General features: G+C 29.3%; 1 protein-coding gene across 1 annotated transcript; it reads right to left on the reverse strand.

Moving 5' to 3' along the window:
• Positions 1–10,988: 10,988 nt before the first annotated feature.
• LOC122859496 lies at positions 10,989–12,915 on the reverse strand. The gene is made up of 2 exons (XM_044163111.1): positions 12,348–12,915; positions 10,989–11,699 (listed from the first exon to the last, which is right to left on the reverse strand). The coding sequence occupies exons 1-2, from the start codon at positions 12,859–12,861 to the stop codon at positions 11,329–11,331; spliced, it is 885 nt and encodes a 294-aa protein (XP_044019046.1). The 5' UTR covers positions 12,862–12,915; the 3' UTR covers positions 10,989–11,328.
• Positions 12,916–18,180: the final 5,265 nt, after the last annotated feature.

Below are 18,180 nucleotides of genomic sequence, written 5' to 3' on the forward strand. Positions count from 1 at the left end.
AATGGCCGCGACAGAATTTCGATATCTCGAATACTTTTTGAGATATCGAGAGCCCAAGATATCGAACTTTTTTTTCTTGTTATTTTTTTTTAAAATAAATGGTATATAAAATAATTACTTTCAAGATCGTTTTTGGTAGTATTTTTCACGAGGAATAAGATGAATTAAACAGCAATATCGTATCTTTAATATTTTTCGAGATATTGAGCTTTAAAAGTGAAAAATATCGAAATTTGTTACTAATTTTTTATCATTTTGCTATTTTTCACTATAAATAAATTTAAAAAAAAATAAATTTATGAATGATTTTAGTAGTATTTTTTACGAGGAAAACAATGGTGATAATAGAAATTCAAGTGAAAAATTAAGCTGGTAAAATTATGTAGGTATTGTATGTTTGGCTGAAATTGAGACTACGTGAAATATCTAGCTAAGGAAAAGATGTAGCTAAGGAAAAGATGTAGCTAAGGAAAAGATGTAGCTAAGGAAAAGAGGTAGCTAAGTAAAATATTTTGCTAAGTAAAATATTTAGCTAAGTGAAAAATTAAGCTGGTAAAATTATGTAGGTATTGTGTGTTTGGCTAAAATTGAGACTACGTGAAATATCTAGCTAAGGAAAAAATGTAGCTAAGTAAAATATTTAGCTGAGTAAAAAATTAAGCTGGTAAAATTATGTAGGTATTGTGTGTTTGGCTAAAATTGAGACTACGTGAAATATCTAGCTAAGGAAATAATGTAGCTAAGTAAAATATTTAGCTGAGTGAAAAATTAAGCTGGTAAAATTATGTAGGTATTGTGTGTTTGGCTAAAATTGAGACTACGTAAAATATCTAGCTAAGTGAAATATTTAGCTAAGTAAAAGATGTAGCTAAGTAAAATTTTAAGCTACGTAAAAAATGTAGCACTTAATCATTTTTCTTTATCCAAGTCCAAATATAACTATGAAATCTAGTTTTTTCTGGTGACATTTCGTTATTTTATAAATATATCGATATTTTGAATTTTCAATAATTTATATTTCAAAATTATTAAAGATATTGAATTTCTATTATCACCATTATTTTCCTCGTAAAAAATACTACTAAAATCATTCATAAATTTATTTTTTTTTAAATTTATTTATAGTGAAAAATAGCAAAATAATAAAAAATTAGTACAAAATTTCGATATTTTTCACCTTTAAAGCTTAATATCTCGAAAAATATTGAAGATACGATAAACAGCAGTTCAATCCATATTATTCCTCGTAAAAAATACTACTAAAATCGATCTTAAAGTTAATTTTTTTATATACCATTTATTTATAAAAAAAATAACAAAAAAAAAAATTTCGATATCTTGGGCCCTCGATATCTCAAAAAGTATTCGAGATATCGAAATTCTGTCGCGGCCATTATTTTTCTCTCGAAAAGACGTTCTAATTTCAGCTGTCATATTTTGTCGCCACGGATATCGTAATATTGCCAGAAAAATGGTGGAGAATGGTTGGAAAAAAGTTGGAATAAATTTTCGGTATTGAAAGCTTGGTTGAAGGGTGAAGATACGGTGGGAAAAGTTAAAATAAAGTTTAGGTGGAGAACAGTTGAGAAAAGATCGGATAGATGGAGGGAAATAGTCGGAATAAATTTTAGGTGGAAAGAGGTTGGGAAATATTTCCACCGTTTCTCCAACTATCGGTCATTTTCGAAAAAAGTGGAGAAAAGGCAGGAAATCATGGTAGAAATGACGGACAAACAGTAGAGGAATATTTTTTCCAGGGTATGCTATATGGCAGCAAGTTAATCGGTTGCCTTTATGTTCATAAATCAAAACGATTTCAAAAATTGTCCAGAAGTTTAAATTTGTAAGTCGTTGCGTACGCTGTTTATTATCCAGTTCTAGTCTTCAAAAACGTCTGAAAATTTATGATTAAAAAGAAAACGCACCAATCGAGAATTTTCGGAAACTTTACTTGAAAAAAAACAATTACGGAGGCTAGGAGCCGAAAGGCTCAGCCGCAGTATTGGATTGATCCCTCAAAAAAAGAAAACGTTTATAACTTTTAAACTAATTGTCGTAAAGACTTCGGATTTGGCTTAGAAGGAATCGAGCGATTTGGAATTGCTTTCTTCTAACTTTTTAAATTCTCTGTTTTTACTCATTTTGTTGTACCATGATTTTAGACTGTCAATGTCAAATATTTATTTATGAAATAGTCGAATTCGATTTTATTTATTTGATTTACTTTTTTCCCTCGGTTAAATCAGGATTTAACGTTTTAGTTGTTGTTGAAGTCATATTATATTTTTTTTTTTTGCCAAAATAATTTTACCTGCAAATGAATTAATTGGTAGATGTATGATTTCTTGTATTTTTTTAAACTCGAAATTAATTTTTGGTATATTTTCATTTTCCTCATCGTCTCCGAATTTTATATTAGCTTCTACTGGTATCATTATTTCTTTATTATTTATTAATGAGTATTGTTTATTAACTTTTCTCACTGATTCTCCCATAATCGTATATATTTTGTTTAACTTGAATATTTAATAATTTATCATGTAAATTATTTTTTTTTCTGAAACCTTTTTGTTTTATACACATATTATTGATAACGGTACCTCAATCGATCTTCGATATTTATTCGCAGCTTTTTCAAAAAAAATACATCTTATTTTGTCACTTTCATCACATATATCCATCGTAAATTTTTTACCAGTTCTTCGTTCGTTTTTCCATTCCTTTATTTCACTTTTATGTATAATTCATGCCCGAATTGTATCACTGTATTGAATTTTTAATTTAATTTTTCATGTAAATTCTATTCATTTCTAATGAATGATATTTTCTATATTGATCGTACTTTTTTTCATATTCAGTAATTTTTCCTTGATATTTTCCTATATTTTTCTATATTACGTAGGCGGAAGCCTACTAGTATTGTTTTCACTATATGAATTTAGAAAAATGTTCATATCTTCTGAAATAATATAGATAGAATGTTCGTATTCGAACCAAATTAAAGCCTAGAAGAAATATTACAACCGAGAATAGAAAAAAAAATATTCTCATTGTTAATAAATTAGTTGTCAACAAAAAATGTTTTTGCAAAAATTTTGAAATCAAAATATTAAGAAAACTAAAAACAAATCGTGGATGCGATTTTTTTCCTAGGCATTTAAAATTGCAAAATCTATATAATTAAGAGGTAGTTTTTTTTTTGCTATTGTTATAAATTTGTTAATTAACAAAAAAACAAAATTTACGTGTTTTTATACCTCGCATAACTTTTTAAAAAATTAACTTATATACTTCCATTTAGTCTCAAATTGTTGGCCTTTTAAATACCGAGAGCCACACTATCTTGATAAAAAACGCTCCGAGCTCGCGTTAATTAGTTATCAACAATTGTTTATAATAATAAGTAGTGTCTGGTATGTTCTGATAAAAAAATAGACATGAAGGATTGCTTTTAACGATTTTTTAGAAGAGAGTGTGGCTCTCAGAAATTTAAACCGGAATTTTTTGGGCTTTACAAATTTTTTTTATGTTTATTTGTTCAAAAGTTATTGAAAGTATAAACAACTAATAATTTAAATTTTAACACTGTTTTTTGACAAAAAAAGGATGCGCGCATGCGTAAAAGTTTCTTTGCTGTGGTTATAATCTGCTTGATCGATAAAATAGTCATTTAAATTATCACGTTATTAAAAAAAAAAAAAAAAATTGCCACGGAAAAATTTTTATAAATAAAAGTATTAAACAAAATGATTTGAAAAAAAAAATTTGTTTAGTTAAAAAAAAAGTAAATTGAACGATTTATTTTTTAGATATTTGTATTGATTTATTTCTTGAACAAATCTAATAGAATCATTGATGTCAATACCTACATGAAGTATAACCTCAAATTTGTTTTATATATCTGTATTTTGATTTGTGTACATAAATTAAACTGTAATGAATTTGGAATAATCGAGATAAACCACACGGGCTTTCGCCGGAGTTTTGAAAATTTTCAATTTTCAATAGAACGAATTCGTTACTAAAAATTTTTTTTCCTTTATATTTACTGATATTTTCCTGTAATTATAGTATTTTTCTTTATATTCAGTGATTTTTCCATCATATTTACTGTTATTTTCTATATTTATCGTACTTTTCTTTATATTCAGTAATTTTTCCTTGATATTTTCCTATATTTTTCTATATTTCCCTTTATATTCACCGATATCTTCCTGATATTTTCCATATTTATTGTATTAAGATTAAAGGACTTAGAAAGGGGGGGAGGTGTCTACCATGGTTGAGGGGAGGGGGGGGGGGGGTCCAGAAGAAAAGCGAAAACAATAGGAAATTAAAATTCCCTAAAAAATGTACTATTATTGTATTGTTACTTTCAAAAATCATTCAACAGATAAAATTTAACACGGCCCTAGCCGGAGTATTGAAAATTTTCAATTTTCAACGGTAACGCGGGCCACATGCCCCAAAAAACGTTACTCGATCTTTTTTATGAATATATTTTTTCCATTTATAATGAACATTGAATGGAATACTCATTGAACAATAATATTGAGGATGTGTTTGATTGCGTTTTCTTATTTGTACTCTGATAATAATTTAAAAAAAAGATGCTTTAAAAATTATCAATTAACAATCGCATGTCACCGGAAAAAAATGAATATTTTCCAATAGTTTTTTTTATCTTGAAGAAACACATGGGTAATTTGGACTTATAAAATTAAAATGAGGCCTGGAATAGTTAAGTAAGAAAAACGTATTTAAAAAAAATTATTAATTAACAATTGCATAATGCATGTAACAATTAAAATTTTCGAATATTTTTTTTTGTTTCTCCCAGAAAATCACCAGGGATAATTTTTACTGATAAAATTGAAATTTGAATTTTAATAATAACAAAAAGCATTGTAAATTAAAAGTTTGGAATAAACTGTTTTTTTTTTTTAACATCAGAGTACCAATTTCACTTTTATCACTATTAATCTACTAACCTGGTTTTTTTTGAAATGAGGAAAAATGTTCGAAAATCTTTATTTTTTTTTAGCACCATAAAATTGTTAATGATAAATTGTTAATTAAAATTGAATGAATCTTTGAAAAATGAATATTTTTATTCTGAAAAAAAAACGTGGGCTCAATCTTACTACTAAAATTTTTCTTCAACTCGTAATAGTCTAATAGAATGAAATCTTCTGCATTAGAATTTTATGCCTTGAAAAATGAATATTATCGAATAGTTTTATTTATATCTTTAATAAAATCGGGTGGGTTTATTTATACCGATCCATTATTCTAATAATAAAAAAAAAAAAAAAAAAATGGTTTACTCGAAACCTTAAATACGCAATACTATGTTAAAATGGCTCAAGTACTCGTTCTTTTTTCATTGATATAAATTACCTGATATAAGTTTCTGGTTTTTTTAAAAAAGTGAATTGACGGATAGAAGGACGTCGGAGTAAACTTGATGGAACTTTGAAAAAATAAGAAGCCCTGTGGTCTAAAAGTCAAGGCGTTTGCCCGGTAAGCAAAAAACCCGGGTTCGATTCCCGGTGGGGGAACTTCTTTATTTTTTCTAAGTTTCTGGTTTTTTTCAAACATCAGTGATTGTAAGATCATAAAAAAAAAAAAACCTAGTTTTTTTTACAGAAAGAAGCGTCAAGTATTGGAAATCATTTAGCTATTTTATTTTTTTAATACAAAAAGATGTGGTACCAAAAAAAGTCAAGAATTAAATATATTTTTACCGCATATAATTAAGTCTCAACTGTTGACAGAATTTTAAACTTGACCCCACCTGGTTCAATATATATTATATATAAATATGGAATTCAAATTGGGAGAAAAAGGTGGGGTCAAGCTTAAAATTTTGTCAACAGTTAAGACTTAATCATACGCATCAAAAATATATTTAATTCTTGACTTTTTTTGGTACCACATCTCTTTGCATTAAAAAAATAAAATAGCTAAACGATTTCGAATACTTGACGCTTTTTTTTGTAAAAAAAACTAGGTTTCTTTTTCGTTATGATATCACATCTTTTTGTAAAGTTGTAATAATAATATTTTTTTTTTGTCATACGTTAATTTATTATTTATTCTCTCAACCAGTGCGTATTATCACCAGTAACGGCGCTAGTAAGTCGAATGCACAAAGTCACATGTTGTTTTTGTTTATTTTTTTTCCATCAAGTTCAATGAGTTTTTTTTTTTTTTTTTTTGTGTTCATATATACAATTAACTATAGTTGAATCAATTCATTGATAAATTTTAATTTTTAAGTGTGAATTATTTTTTTAATTGTCAGTCAATAATTATTTCTATTTTCTAATAAAATGTAGGCCAAAATGTCAACGATTTATTGATGTAACATCCGGAAAATCTAAATGTCGTATTTTTATCATTACAATCATCATCATCTTGATTTTTAGGACAGTTGAATGTTGAGTTTGGAGATAGTTCTAAATGAATACTGTCATTAATGTTTTGATTTTCTTCTAAATAATAATATGAGTCTGAATCTTGTTACAATGCATAGCGTAGATGATTGGGCAAATTAGTATCATATGTAGCATTAGAAATTAATGATTTTCTAACTGATGGTGTTGATAATGCACTTTTAAATTCACTTGATGTGAATGTTTCATTATTTTTATTTTTTTTTTTGACATACTATCTAATGATTCCGTGAATATCTCATTATTGTCTATTGACATATTATTTGATAAACATGTATCAACAATTTTGTTATATTTTGTTGATATAACATCAACTAGTTCAGTGAATGTGCCATAATTTGTTTTTTTAAATGAAGTTAAAGTCTCAAATTTTTACTATTAGAAACATTTAATGATTCAGTAAAAGTATTATTATTTTTTCTTGCCGAATACATTTAACGCTTTAGACGTAAAAGTATTATTTGTACACGGAGAGAAATCCGCAGCAAATAATGCTGTAGAGTATCAAACAAATTTTACTGTAGTCTACTGGAAATTGAGAAGTTGCGTGGGGAGGCCACCAGGATCGACTAGAATTTCCTACTACACTACAGTAATTTTAATCAAAACGAAACAAAAAAACAACACAAAAAATTAAATAAAACCTTATTGTTTAAACATCAAAATAAAAATGTAACGTGTTTATTAATTTAAAAAAAAATAAACCATTTTATAATTTTCATGTGTTTCACCGCATTTTTATTTAGATTCAATAATAAAATAAAAACATTAATAAATTATTAATAAACTTTATTAGAAGAGGTTAGGAACACACTTGATTTCCAATAAATATTCGTGTCATCTGGCGGGAAAACTTGCTGTACACTACAGTAATTTCTGGCATAAAGTATACCATTAACTCAAGATTTCCAAAAATTCCGGTAGACTACAGTAAAAAATTTAGATGAAATATAATAATAATCATTATAATAAGTGGGAATTAGTCGCTTTAATGACGTCAGCTATGATTTTTACGATACCACTACAGTAATATTTGCTGCGGATTTCTCTCCGTGTATTAGTAAGAGTTTTACTGTGAAAACTATCCTCAATTTTACCATTTAAATTATCCAAATAATCTTTTGAAAATAGATTACTTCCAGAAACATCACTAAACATACTTATTTGCATCATTGATTCAGTTGAAATTTGTGAAACAGCCATTGCTAAACAATCACCAATGTCATCGTTACATTGTGAATATTTTAATCCATTGTAAATTTATTATTGTTAATTTCGTTTTCATTAATTTTATCAATATCTGTTGTTGATGTATCTAAAAAAAATTGGTCTTGATGTGTTCATAATTGTTGCATCCTCAAAATCAGTTGTTAAATTGATAAAAGAATAAATACCATTTGGTTGTGACACATTTAAAAATACAACAAGACTTTCTTGACCATTTGATAATGACGATAATATTAATAACGTGCCTGACACTGATGGTCTCAACATTGCTGACACATGTTCTTTGTCTTTTTGATTTTTATTATCATTTTCATTATTTATTTTTATTGATGATTCTTGTTGATAATTTAATTTCCAAACATTATTACTTGTTGGCGATGTTATTTCCATTATTAATTCCAAACTCATTCTTCCATTTTTTTCGGTCTCGTAAAAGTCCTCATATCAATCGTTTTTGTTGTATCATTTGACAAATCATTAAGTGAACTTACTGTTAAATTTTTTCTTAACCAAGCTTGAAGATCTTCGACACTTGATAATGATGTTCTGTCACTCACTGACAGCAGTGCCGTAACAAGGGGTGGGCAAGAGGGGCAACTGCCCAGGGCGCAGTGTAAAGAGGGGCGCACTTAGAAGCGCGTGACAAGAAAAAAAATATTCTTTTTAAAACAATTGAAAAAAAAATTTTATTTTCAGGAAATAAATTGACTACAGTCATTTATGATTATTCGGGTATTACATAAACATGATTGTCTTTCTAAATTTGAAGGTAATCGTCCTTATTATTGCCATTGTTCGTTTAGAGACAATCGTCCAAAAACAATATTAAAAATGCAAAATACGACGTAAAATAAAAAATACTTAATAATTTCGATTGAAATTTTTTTTTGTTTCTTCTGACAACGGCCAAGACACGATCCTCTATACTTTAAAATTCTACCTAATTCTACCTATCACTAACATCGTACTTTAACAGACTTAACCACGAACGCAGGTTAAATGATGGACCGATTTTTATTCTACTTGTATTGACTATATGCCGAAGGTTTGCTTATCATTTTTTTATTGACATAAATTGAGATGATTATGGCAAATGGCTGAGAAATTAATTCAGATTACGAATTTTTTTATTTGGTCACATCCTTTTCTTAGCAACATTTGCCATAATTAATTAATAAAAAAGCTATTGCCAAATATTGCTGAGGAAAGAATGTGTAACCAAATATATTATTTCCTAGTCTAAATAAATTCTTTAGCTATTTTAGACAATAATTTCAATTTATGATAGGAGATATTGCTAAAAAATCAATTTAGACTAGGAATTAATATATTTAGTTACATTCTTTCCCTAGATACATTTGCCATAATTAATTAATCAAAAAGAGCTATTGGCAACTTTTGCTAAGAATTGGATGTAACCAAATAAATTATTTCATAATCTAGATCAATTTCTCTGCAATTTTTTCTATAATAAAATAGAATCATTGTGCCAAATTGATTGTATCTTCAATAGACTTCGATGACATCATGATAGATGAATACAAATGAAACACAAAACAATTGAAACACCTCACAGGAGGCACCATAGATGAATTTTCCAGCGACAATGCTAGAAGACAAAAACTGTTTTGATTTCGTGATGATTCATTCTTCATCTACATCACCCTGGTAGAAATAATCTCTCCGGATTTTCTCCAGATTATCTACGGCTTTCTACGGATTTCTCCGGATCTCTCTGGATTTTGTCTGGATTTCTCCGGATTTTCTACGCAATTGGGACTTCCGGAGATATTATTCAGGAGTTTTTTCGGGTTTTCTCCGGATTTTTTCAGAAAAAATTTCTTTTTTATTTTTCGTATGTAAACTCTTATTTCTACTTTTTCTTATTAATTTTTCCATTTTTTTGTGTTTGTTTTTCTAAGTCAATATTCCGGAAAAAATCCGGAGATATTATAGAAATAGTCTGGAGATTACTCCGTAAATATCTCCGAAAGTCTCAATTACGTAGGAAATCCGGAGAGATCCGGAGAAATCATGAGAAATCCGAAGAGATTATTTCTACCAGGGTACACCTAACAAATGATTTTTTTTTATATATTACATCGATAAAAATAGGGCGCAAAATATAATTTTGCCCAGGGCGCGAAAATTCTTTGTTACGGCACTGACTGACAGCAACCATCTTTCATTGACATCATCAAAATTAACATGTGATATATCAATTATAGGGTTCTGACCTATTCGCCATGGCATCTGGTGGCGCACAGTGAACTATTTTCAAATGATTGAATTCACATTGAAAATTTTATATGGTATAGTTTGTTGACCATAGCATACTATAGTAAAATCGTTGGGAATGCGCCATATTGCCTCACAGATAAGCTTTGACACAATAAATGTGTGTGTGACCGGTCAAACCCCGCCCATAGGTCAGATCCCTATACCATCGAGAAACTCATTGATAATGATGTCTTGGGCATCATCGTTTTGAATATTATTCACTTTATCTGACATTTTATTATTATTAATATTTGTTACTCAAACTTACTAAATAGTTGTGCATCACAAAAAAATATACAAGTCAAAAATAGTATTTACAAATATGATAGCTTTTTTGTTCTATAGAGGCAGATGCTTCTGGCAGCTGATTTAGATATTCAAAAATAAATCCTTTTACATACAACTTAATGTAAAAACAAAAACTCATTAAACTTGATGAAAAGAAAAATAAACAATAACAACAACATGTGACTTAGAAACATAGCTTAAAGCAGCTTACAGTATCATTATTGAATTCGCACCATTGCAAATATTGCTGAGAAATCAATGAAGATTACAAATTCATTTATTTGGCTACATCCATTCCTGAGAAACATTTGCCAATAGCTTATTAATTAATTAATTATGGCAAATGTTGCTAAGGAAAGAATGTTGTTCAAACGAAGAACATGCTCTAGAATGTAGCTCAACTAGGTTACACCAGAGCTGACTATTCAATTTTACGATCGAGTTTTTGGATGATGATCCACAATCAATTCTTATAAATTTGTGAAAATTATTTTTTGGTAGGTATACACTGAAAAATCAAAAAAATATGTAATATTATATATATATAATGAGAAAAAGTTGTACTTCACGTGAGAATTCCGTGAATATAATCAAGCTTTTTCTGTTAAAGTTTAAACTATATAAAATTTTAATAAATGTTTATTTCAATTTCATTTAAATTAACAAATTAATAATGATTTAATATTTGTTAAATATATATAAATATATATGTAACTGTATATAAATAAATAATATTTTTATAGGTTTTTTTTATTATCGATAAGATGCTCCGAGCAGTGAAATTTATTTTTTTTCTTCGGGGAAAAGAATATGATTATAAACATTAATAGTGTTTCGTATGAATTTCCTTGAGTAGAAGAAAAACTTGCATATGATGTCAGTATTGCTTGATTATCGAGATACAGCAGGATCGATTCCACTCTTTTTTTCAGTGGAATAATGTGCTTTGTAAATATTATCTCGATCACTTTTTTATGCAATAATAGAATAAACTAGGTTAAAAAAAAACAATAAATAAATATATACGAATTCTGACGCCTTACTGAGTGAACAAACGAGGCGTTATTTTCAGTTATCAAATAGATCTACGATCTCTGACATTTCCATATTTGCGAATGGCTTCTTCAATATTTGGATTAGTATTTTCCAATGATCTTCCATATCCCGAGTGAGGAGGTGTTGGATGAACTTCTTCGGTGCTGTATGTATGAGGAGCTGTGTAAACTGGCTTGCTTACAATTTCATAAGTCGTTTTTTTTTCTGCTCCGCCTGTTAATGTTTTAAGTCCGACAATAGCTGACAACATCAATGCCATCAAACCAGTCATAAGAGCTTTTCCAGCAAGCATTGCAAGTGCACCGAAACTAATAGCACCCAAAGTACCTTTCATCATCATGAGCCCAGCCATCAAAGTTCCTCCATATCCATTTTTGTCTTTTTTACGACCTGTTTAAAAGTTCATTCACATAATTACACACTGTATTATTATCTATATAGATGATAGTAGCAGTTTACATCGGAATATTAAGATAAAAGAGTATACCGGCTCTCAAGTAAGTAGATTCTATATAGTTTATATTACTACAAAGTCAAAATTCTAAAAACAACATGATAAATAATGAATAAAGAAAAAGAAATTCATTTCACCTATTTTCAGTACATAATTATTCTAATATAATATGAAAGACGCTAAAAGAATCCCATAGTCTATGTTGAGAATGCCATGAAAGAAAATTAATGAATTACAAAAATAAAATAAAAACTTGATTATGTTAAATTTTCAACATTCATAAAATTATAATGTCACAAAAAATTTCAATTTATGAACTTTTTTATTCATTTGTCATTTTTTAAAATTTCAGACATAAATATATTGATAATCGGTAAAATTGAAAAATATGTTGACCCAAAAAAAAAATGGATAGGAATATAAAAAACAATATTCATAAAAACAAATATAAACTTAATAAAATAATAAATTATAAATTATAGGGTGGTTATTTATCGTCACAATTAGGGTGCAACGAACTTTACAATCAATCATTTATATATATATATATATATACGAAATGTAAAAATATTATTAATATTTACCACTTTCAGTATTTGAATTTCCGTATAATCCAAAATGACCTGATAAATCATTATTTAAATTTCTAGCAGCTTCGAATGTTTTTTCGTCAAATAATTTTATTGATATCGAATGGGTACTTAGATAAGTGCCAATTTTATGCAAAATAAAAGCATCTAATCTTTTGTCCATGTCATTTGGAAAACTTCTTGCTAGATTAGCAACCACATCAGACGAGGATGATTCACTAGATATATTTTCTTTGACAACCAAGACACCAGGAAGTACACCCAGATATTTTTCCTCAGATATTTTATCAACAAACGATACGATATCAAGTTTGAAACACGTGAAATTATATGATTTGCTACAATCTTTTTTTATCGCTTCATCGAAATTACCATGTGTTTCTTGAATGATTTGACTGCTTTTTCTGTAGTTAATTTCACTATTCACAACTTCAATAATTAGAAATAAAAATATAATAGAAACTGTATAATTACGAGTTTGTAATGGTTTTGAATTTATAAAATTCATAATGATAATTTTTTAAAAACGAAAAATACACTGAAGCGTGATCGAGTGAACTGATCGCATTTTGTATTTGTTGCTGTATATATAGCCACAACGAATGTTGTCAGGTCCTTTTCCTTTTTTTTTGTTTTGTTTTCAAAGTACTTTTTTCCTTTTTTGTTTTTTTTTTTTTAAATTTTTTTTCTACAGTCATACATTCTAGAAGCTAGAGCAATTGAACAGAGAGATGCTAATGTGACTTGGTTCCACCTTAGTGGTCTGACATTCGTTTCATCTTTCTCGCGTGATTGAAAAAGTCGCTAGATTGCCATTTCTGTGTTAGGTAGGGGACATTAAATAGAGCGAAGAACACCACAGTCAAATTAACAAAAACCCCGTCATGGTTTTGTTGATCATAAAAAAAAAGCAAAAAAAAAACAAATGGTGTTTAAACGGTGAGTGGGACTAGGATGAGTGAATGGCTTGCTTTTACTAGCGTTTTATTACTTACTTGTCATTGTCTTCTTTAGTTTCTAATTTAAATACAGAAAAATACTAAGGTATCAAAATTGGAACAATATTTTTTTATTTCACTCAATTTCTTTTAACCTGAAAATAAATTCTGTTTTGTCTACCGATACTTTCATTTTCGTTTTATGTTCCATCCGTTTATATATATTATTATATTGGAAAAGTTTCGCGTCAATTATCCAAGAAAGTAAAAATTGAAATATATCTAATTATTCTATCAGTACTTCAATAAAATTTGACATCATGCCGACATACTTGTTTTGAATTAATACCATTTGGTTGTGACATGCATGAAGGAGTTTTCGTAAAAGTATAAAGGAGATTCTGTCGAATATGGTACATTATTATTCACTATTATAAATAGTTTATAAAATTATTTTAAAATTCAGTTGACTTTTGTGACAATTTATCGAAATTAATTTTTATTATTATTATTATTTGATATGTTTTACCTGAATGTTGCATACAATTGAGAACTTTTTTGAATATCTGAAAGGTAATAAATGCTTTTTTTAACTTTAGTGACAAGTTTTCTCCAAAGAAGCATGTGATCGTTGTAATCAAACGTTTTTAACTGTTTTTAAATGACTGTTATCCGAACATTTGTCACTTTTTTTTTAGTTTAGTATATTTTTGAGGTTTATTTTTTGTTTTAGTTTTTATAATACTGTTTTAGGGTATAATTTTTAATTTCCTCTTTCTACGTCCATTCGACCTGAAAAGAATTTGAACCATACGATTTTATATCTGCTTACTAACAAAAGTCATCGCTGTCGATACCATTAATGTTTGAATTTAAAGAGTGTAAAAGCTTGTCATAGAGGTAAAAATAATTTAGTCTCTCCAAGAGTTTCCCGACTGGAATTCTGTTCAGGCTAGCCTGATTTGACTTAATCAAACAGGTTAACAGGCTTAACAAGTCTCGATCAATACTTTATCAATGCTGCCTTAACTCAGGAAGCCTAATCAAGTTTCGATCAAGATGCTTGACTAACGATAACCTATTCAAGCACAGCATCAAAAAAACTAACTTATCCTGAATAAACTTGGTGAAATCAACCTTTCCTGATTTCCGCCGGACTTCTACGTCATTAAGACTTCCGGAAATAAAGTTTTCTAATAAAAAAATTACGGAGATATTTACGGAGTAATCTCGTAAAAAACCAAAGGAAAAAATATGGAAAAATTCATAAAAAAAGTCTACCCTGGTGGAAATCATTTCTCCGTAAAACTCCGGAAAAACTCCGTAAAATTCCGGAAAAACTCCTTAAAATTCCGGAAAACTCCGTATCACTCCGGAATTGACCCGTTAAAATTTTTCGGTCATTTTTTTTCCTTCATTTTACACAGGAATTTGAGTATTTTGGAATTGCAACCGATTTTTCGTATTTTTTCGAATTTTTTCTGAGTGAGCCAATTCCGGAATAATCCGGAGCAATCCGGAGGAATTCCGGAGAAATATTTCCACCAGGGTACATAGGAAACATAAATAGAGAATTTCTTTTAAAACCAAAAAAACTCCGGAAAAAATGTCTCTGGAAGGCTCAATTGCGTAGAAATCCGTAAAAAATCGAGAGATTTTTTTTTACCAGGGAAGGCCAGCTTGATCCAAACTTAATCGAAAGATTGGTTTATTCTCGCCGTTAATGTTGTATGAATTTCAGAATTATATTAAAAATTATAATTTTACTTTTAGAATAAAATTCTTTTTTTTCATCAGAAGAATTATTTTATATTCTTTGTATCATTACGATTATTTTATTTTTAAACAGTGATAAAATAGTTTCAATTGATAAAAAAGACGCTATATGTGGCCTACTAATGTCTCAAGACTGATCTAAATATATAAGGTTCGAAAAATTACCGTGTGCATTATTTCCCTCCGTGGCCGAGTGGTCTACAGAGTTCGTTCATCAAGATCATTATCAACATATTTATTAAAAAATAAAAAGGATAAGTTAAGGTTATCGTGATGCTATCCGGATCAGGCAAATTGTATTTTAAAAATTAAATTATCAGATAATTTTTACCTGATCGAATCTGGCTCCAGATTGGATCATCATGTCTCTGTTAGGGATAAGTTAAGGTTATCCTGATGCTATCCGGATCAGGCAACTTCTATTTTAAAAAATTAATTATTTGATAATTCTTACTTGATCGAATCTGGATCCAAGCTTTGTGATCAAGCTAACCAAAACGAGCAGTATTTCGAATTGCAAGGACGTTGAAAATCTTGCGTACACCATTTGTCGGTAAGTTCCGGTCATCGAAATCATAAAAATTTAAAGAGTAACTACAAAAATACCAGTAGAAAATGATACGGAAATTCAAAATGTAACTAACTTCATTAGCAACGTAACTTTAGTTTAAAATCAGAGTTATTATTTCATTATTGAGTTAAGGTTGTTTTTAAATCGCATGACCGGGCGACGTTTTGGGTTCACAGGGGTACTTACAAACGTATGTTAAATAAAAAAATTATAGCGCCCCCTCATGCCTAAAATCTTTTCACTTTACTGATGCGTCATAAGTAGTGTGAGTGTTGCCAGCTTATATTTACAGACACTAATACTACTCTAGCAATAAACATTCAGGGGGAAGTTCCAAAACCGTACAGTTCTTGTAAGAGAAGGATAGAAGAAGAGATGGAAGATTGAGCCAGAAGAGATAGAGAGAAGGATAGAGCTAGAAGAATAAAACCGAACGGCGGTATTGGAACGTACCGCAAATTTTCAATGTAATTCAGCCGGCTGAAACTCGTAAATTTAAAAAGTAATTAGCCAATATCTTTTAAACGGCACTGAGGAAATGGATAATTTTTTTTTCATTGATTTCGTATTTGTAAAGTGTACAAATCTGTAGAAAAAAATCAAAATTTAAATTAAGAGTTTTAAAAGTACAAGCGCAAACGTACCTATACTCCCTATGCTTGCGTGTTAAAGTTGTCAACTTTGACACTATTTATCTGGATTTTGACCCAGAGGAAAATTACGAAAAAATTCCACCAAATAGATAATTATTTCATTTAAACATTAAAAAAAAAAAATCGAAAATTAAATTACGGGAATTTCATTTGAAAACAACCTTAATTCCATATCCCGAGTAGAAATTTGTTCAGGATAGCCTGAACACTGATCCGGGCCAGATCAGGATATCGTAAGACTATCCCTATTCAAGTAACTCTTTCACATCCTGATCAAGTCTGGATCAGGCACCTCCATCTTTTTCTTAATAGGGATAGCCTGATCCAGTCCGGAACAGGACTTGATCAAGATAAAAGTATTAACTTTATTTATTTTTCGAATAATTTCATCTTGATCAAGTCCTGATCCAAACTGGATCAGGCTATCCCTATTAAAAATGAAGTAGAAATGGCCTGATCAAGACAGCATCCGTCTATCTCTATTACATCCTTAATAAAGATAGCCTGATTTATTCTGGATCGAAACTTGATCAAGGTAGAAGTATTAAATTTTATTTTTTTTTAAACAATTTTTTCTTGATCACGTCTTGTTCTAAAAAAGATCAGGCTATCTTTATTACGGATGGAGTAAGGCTAACCGGATCTAACATGGATGCAGAAAAAACTAAAAAAGTATTGAAGTTATTTCTATAAATTTTACAAATTGCCTGATCAGGATAGCATCAGGCCATCTCTATTTTAACCTCAATGGGTTGCCTGATCTATTCTGGATCAAGACTCGATCAAGAAAAAAATATTTAAAAAAAATTAAATTTAATACTTTTACCTCAGTCAAGTCTTGATCCAAAATGGATCAGGCTATCCCTATTGCGGATAAAGTAGAGATATCCTGATGCTATCCTGACCGGGCAATTTGTAAAATTTAAAGAAATGAATTTGATACTTTTGTCTTCATCCATTTTGGATCGGGCTAGCTTTACCACGTCTTCAATAGAGATATCCTGATTCATTATCAAGACTTGATCTACATAAAAGTATTGAATTTATTTTTTTTTCAAATGATTTTTTTCTTGATCAAGTCTTGATCCAGAATGAATCAGGCTATCCCTATTAGGGATGGAGTAAGGCTAGCTGGATCCAAAATGGATGATGATAAAAGTATTGCATTTATTCATATAAATTTTACAAACTGCCTGGTCAGGAAAGCATCAAGCTATCTCTACGTTATCGTTAATAAGGATAGCTTGATCTATTCTGGATCAAGACTTGACCAAGGTAAAAGTATTAAATTTATTTTTTTTTGGCCGAGCGGGCTGGAATTGCCCGTTTGTCAAACGGGTGTTTCTCGCCCGCTCGGCCAAAAAATTGTATGTGTCACGCGGACGCCATGTGAGTGATCCTCTCTCGCACTCTCTTGTTGCACAATATACTATTCTTGATCAAGTCTTGATTTACCGTGTTTGTACTAGTACTAGCGTTGTAATCCTGTGTCGAAGGGTTCAAACCCAGTCGTAGCAATATTTAGTTAGGTAGGTAGGATTATCGGTTAGGTCAGTTTGTATTGGTGAAGGTTTATCCGTTTTCTATTAAACGTTAGTATTCAAATTAAAAAAAATAAATTTGAAAATTTTATTTTTTTTTATTTTTGAAAAAATCATGTATCCCAATCAAGTTAGGATCCAGAATCTGGATCCATTGTGGATCATGTTCTTTACCACAGCCTGATCAGGTATCCTGATCCAATCCAGATCCAAACCTTACGAAAAAGCGTTACATCCTGATCAAGTTTGAATCCAGAATCTGAATCCAAGCTGGATTTTTTTTCAGGCAAGCCTGATCAGGTCCCGATCCGAACCTGACCTGAATTACTACTCAGGTATATTTATTCA

The sequence above is a fragment of the Aphidius gifuensis genome, linkage group LG6, assembly GCF_014905175.1.
Source record: "Aphidius gifuensis isolate YNYX2018 linkage group LG6, ASM1490517v1, whole genome shotgun sequence".
Lineage (NCBI taxonomy): Eukaryota > Metazoa > Arthropoda > Insecta > Hymenoptera > Braconidae > Aphidius > Aphidius gifuensis.

Excerpts from the sequence above, each read along its gene's own strand:
- LOC122859496 (XM_044163111.1), bottom strand. The coding sequence starts at position 12,861 with ATGAATTTTATAAATTCAAAACCATTACAAACTCGTAATTATACAGTT. Across the intron at positions 11,700-12,347 it reads AAATTCAAATACTGAAAGTG|GTCGTAAAAAAGACAAAAAT; the intron begins GTAAATATTAAT and ends ACTTTTAAACAG.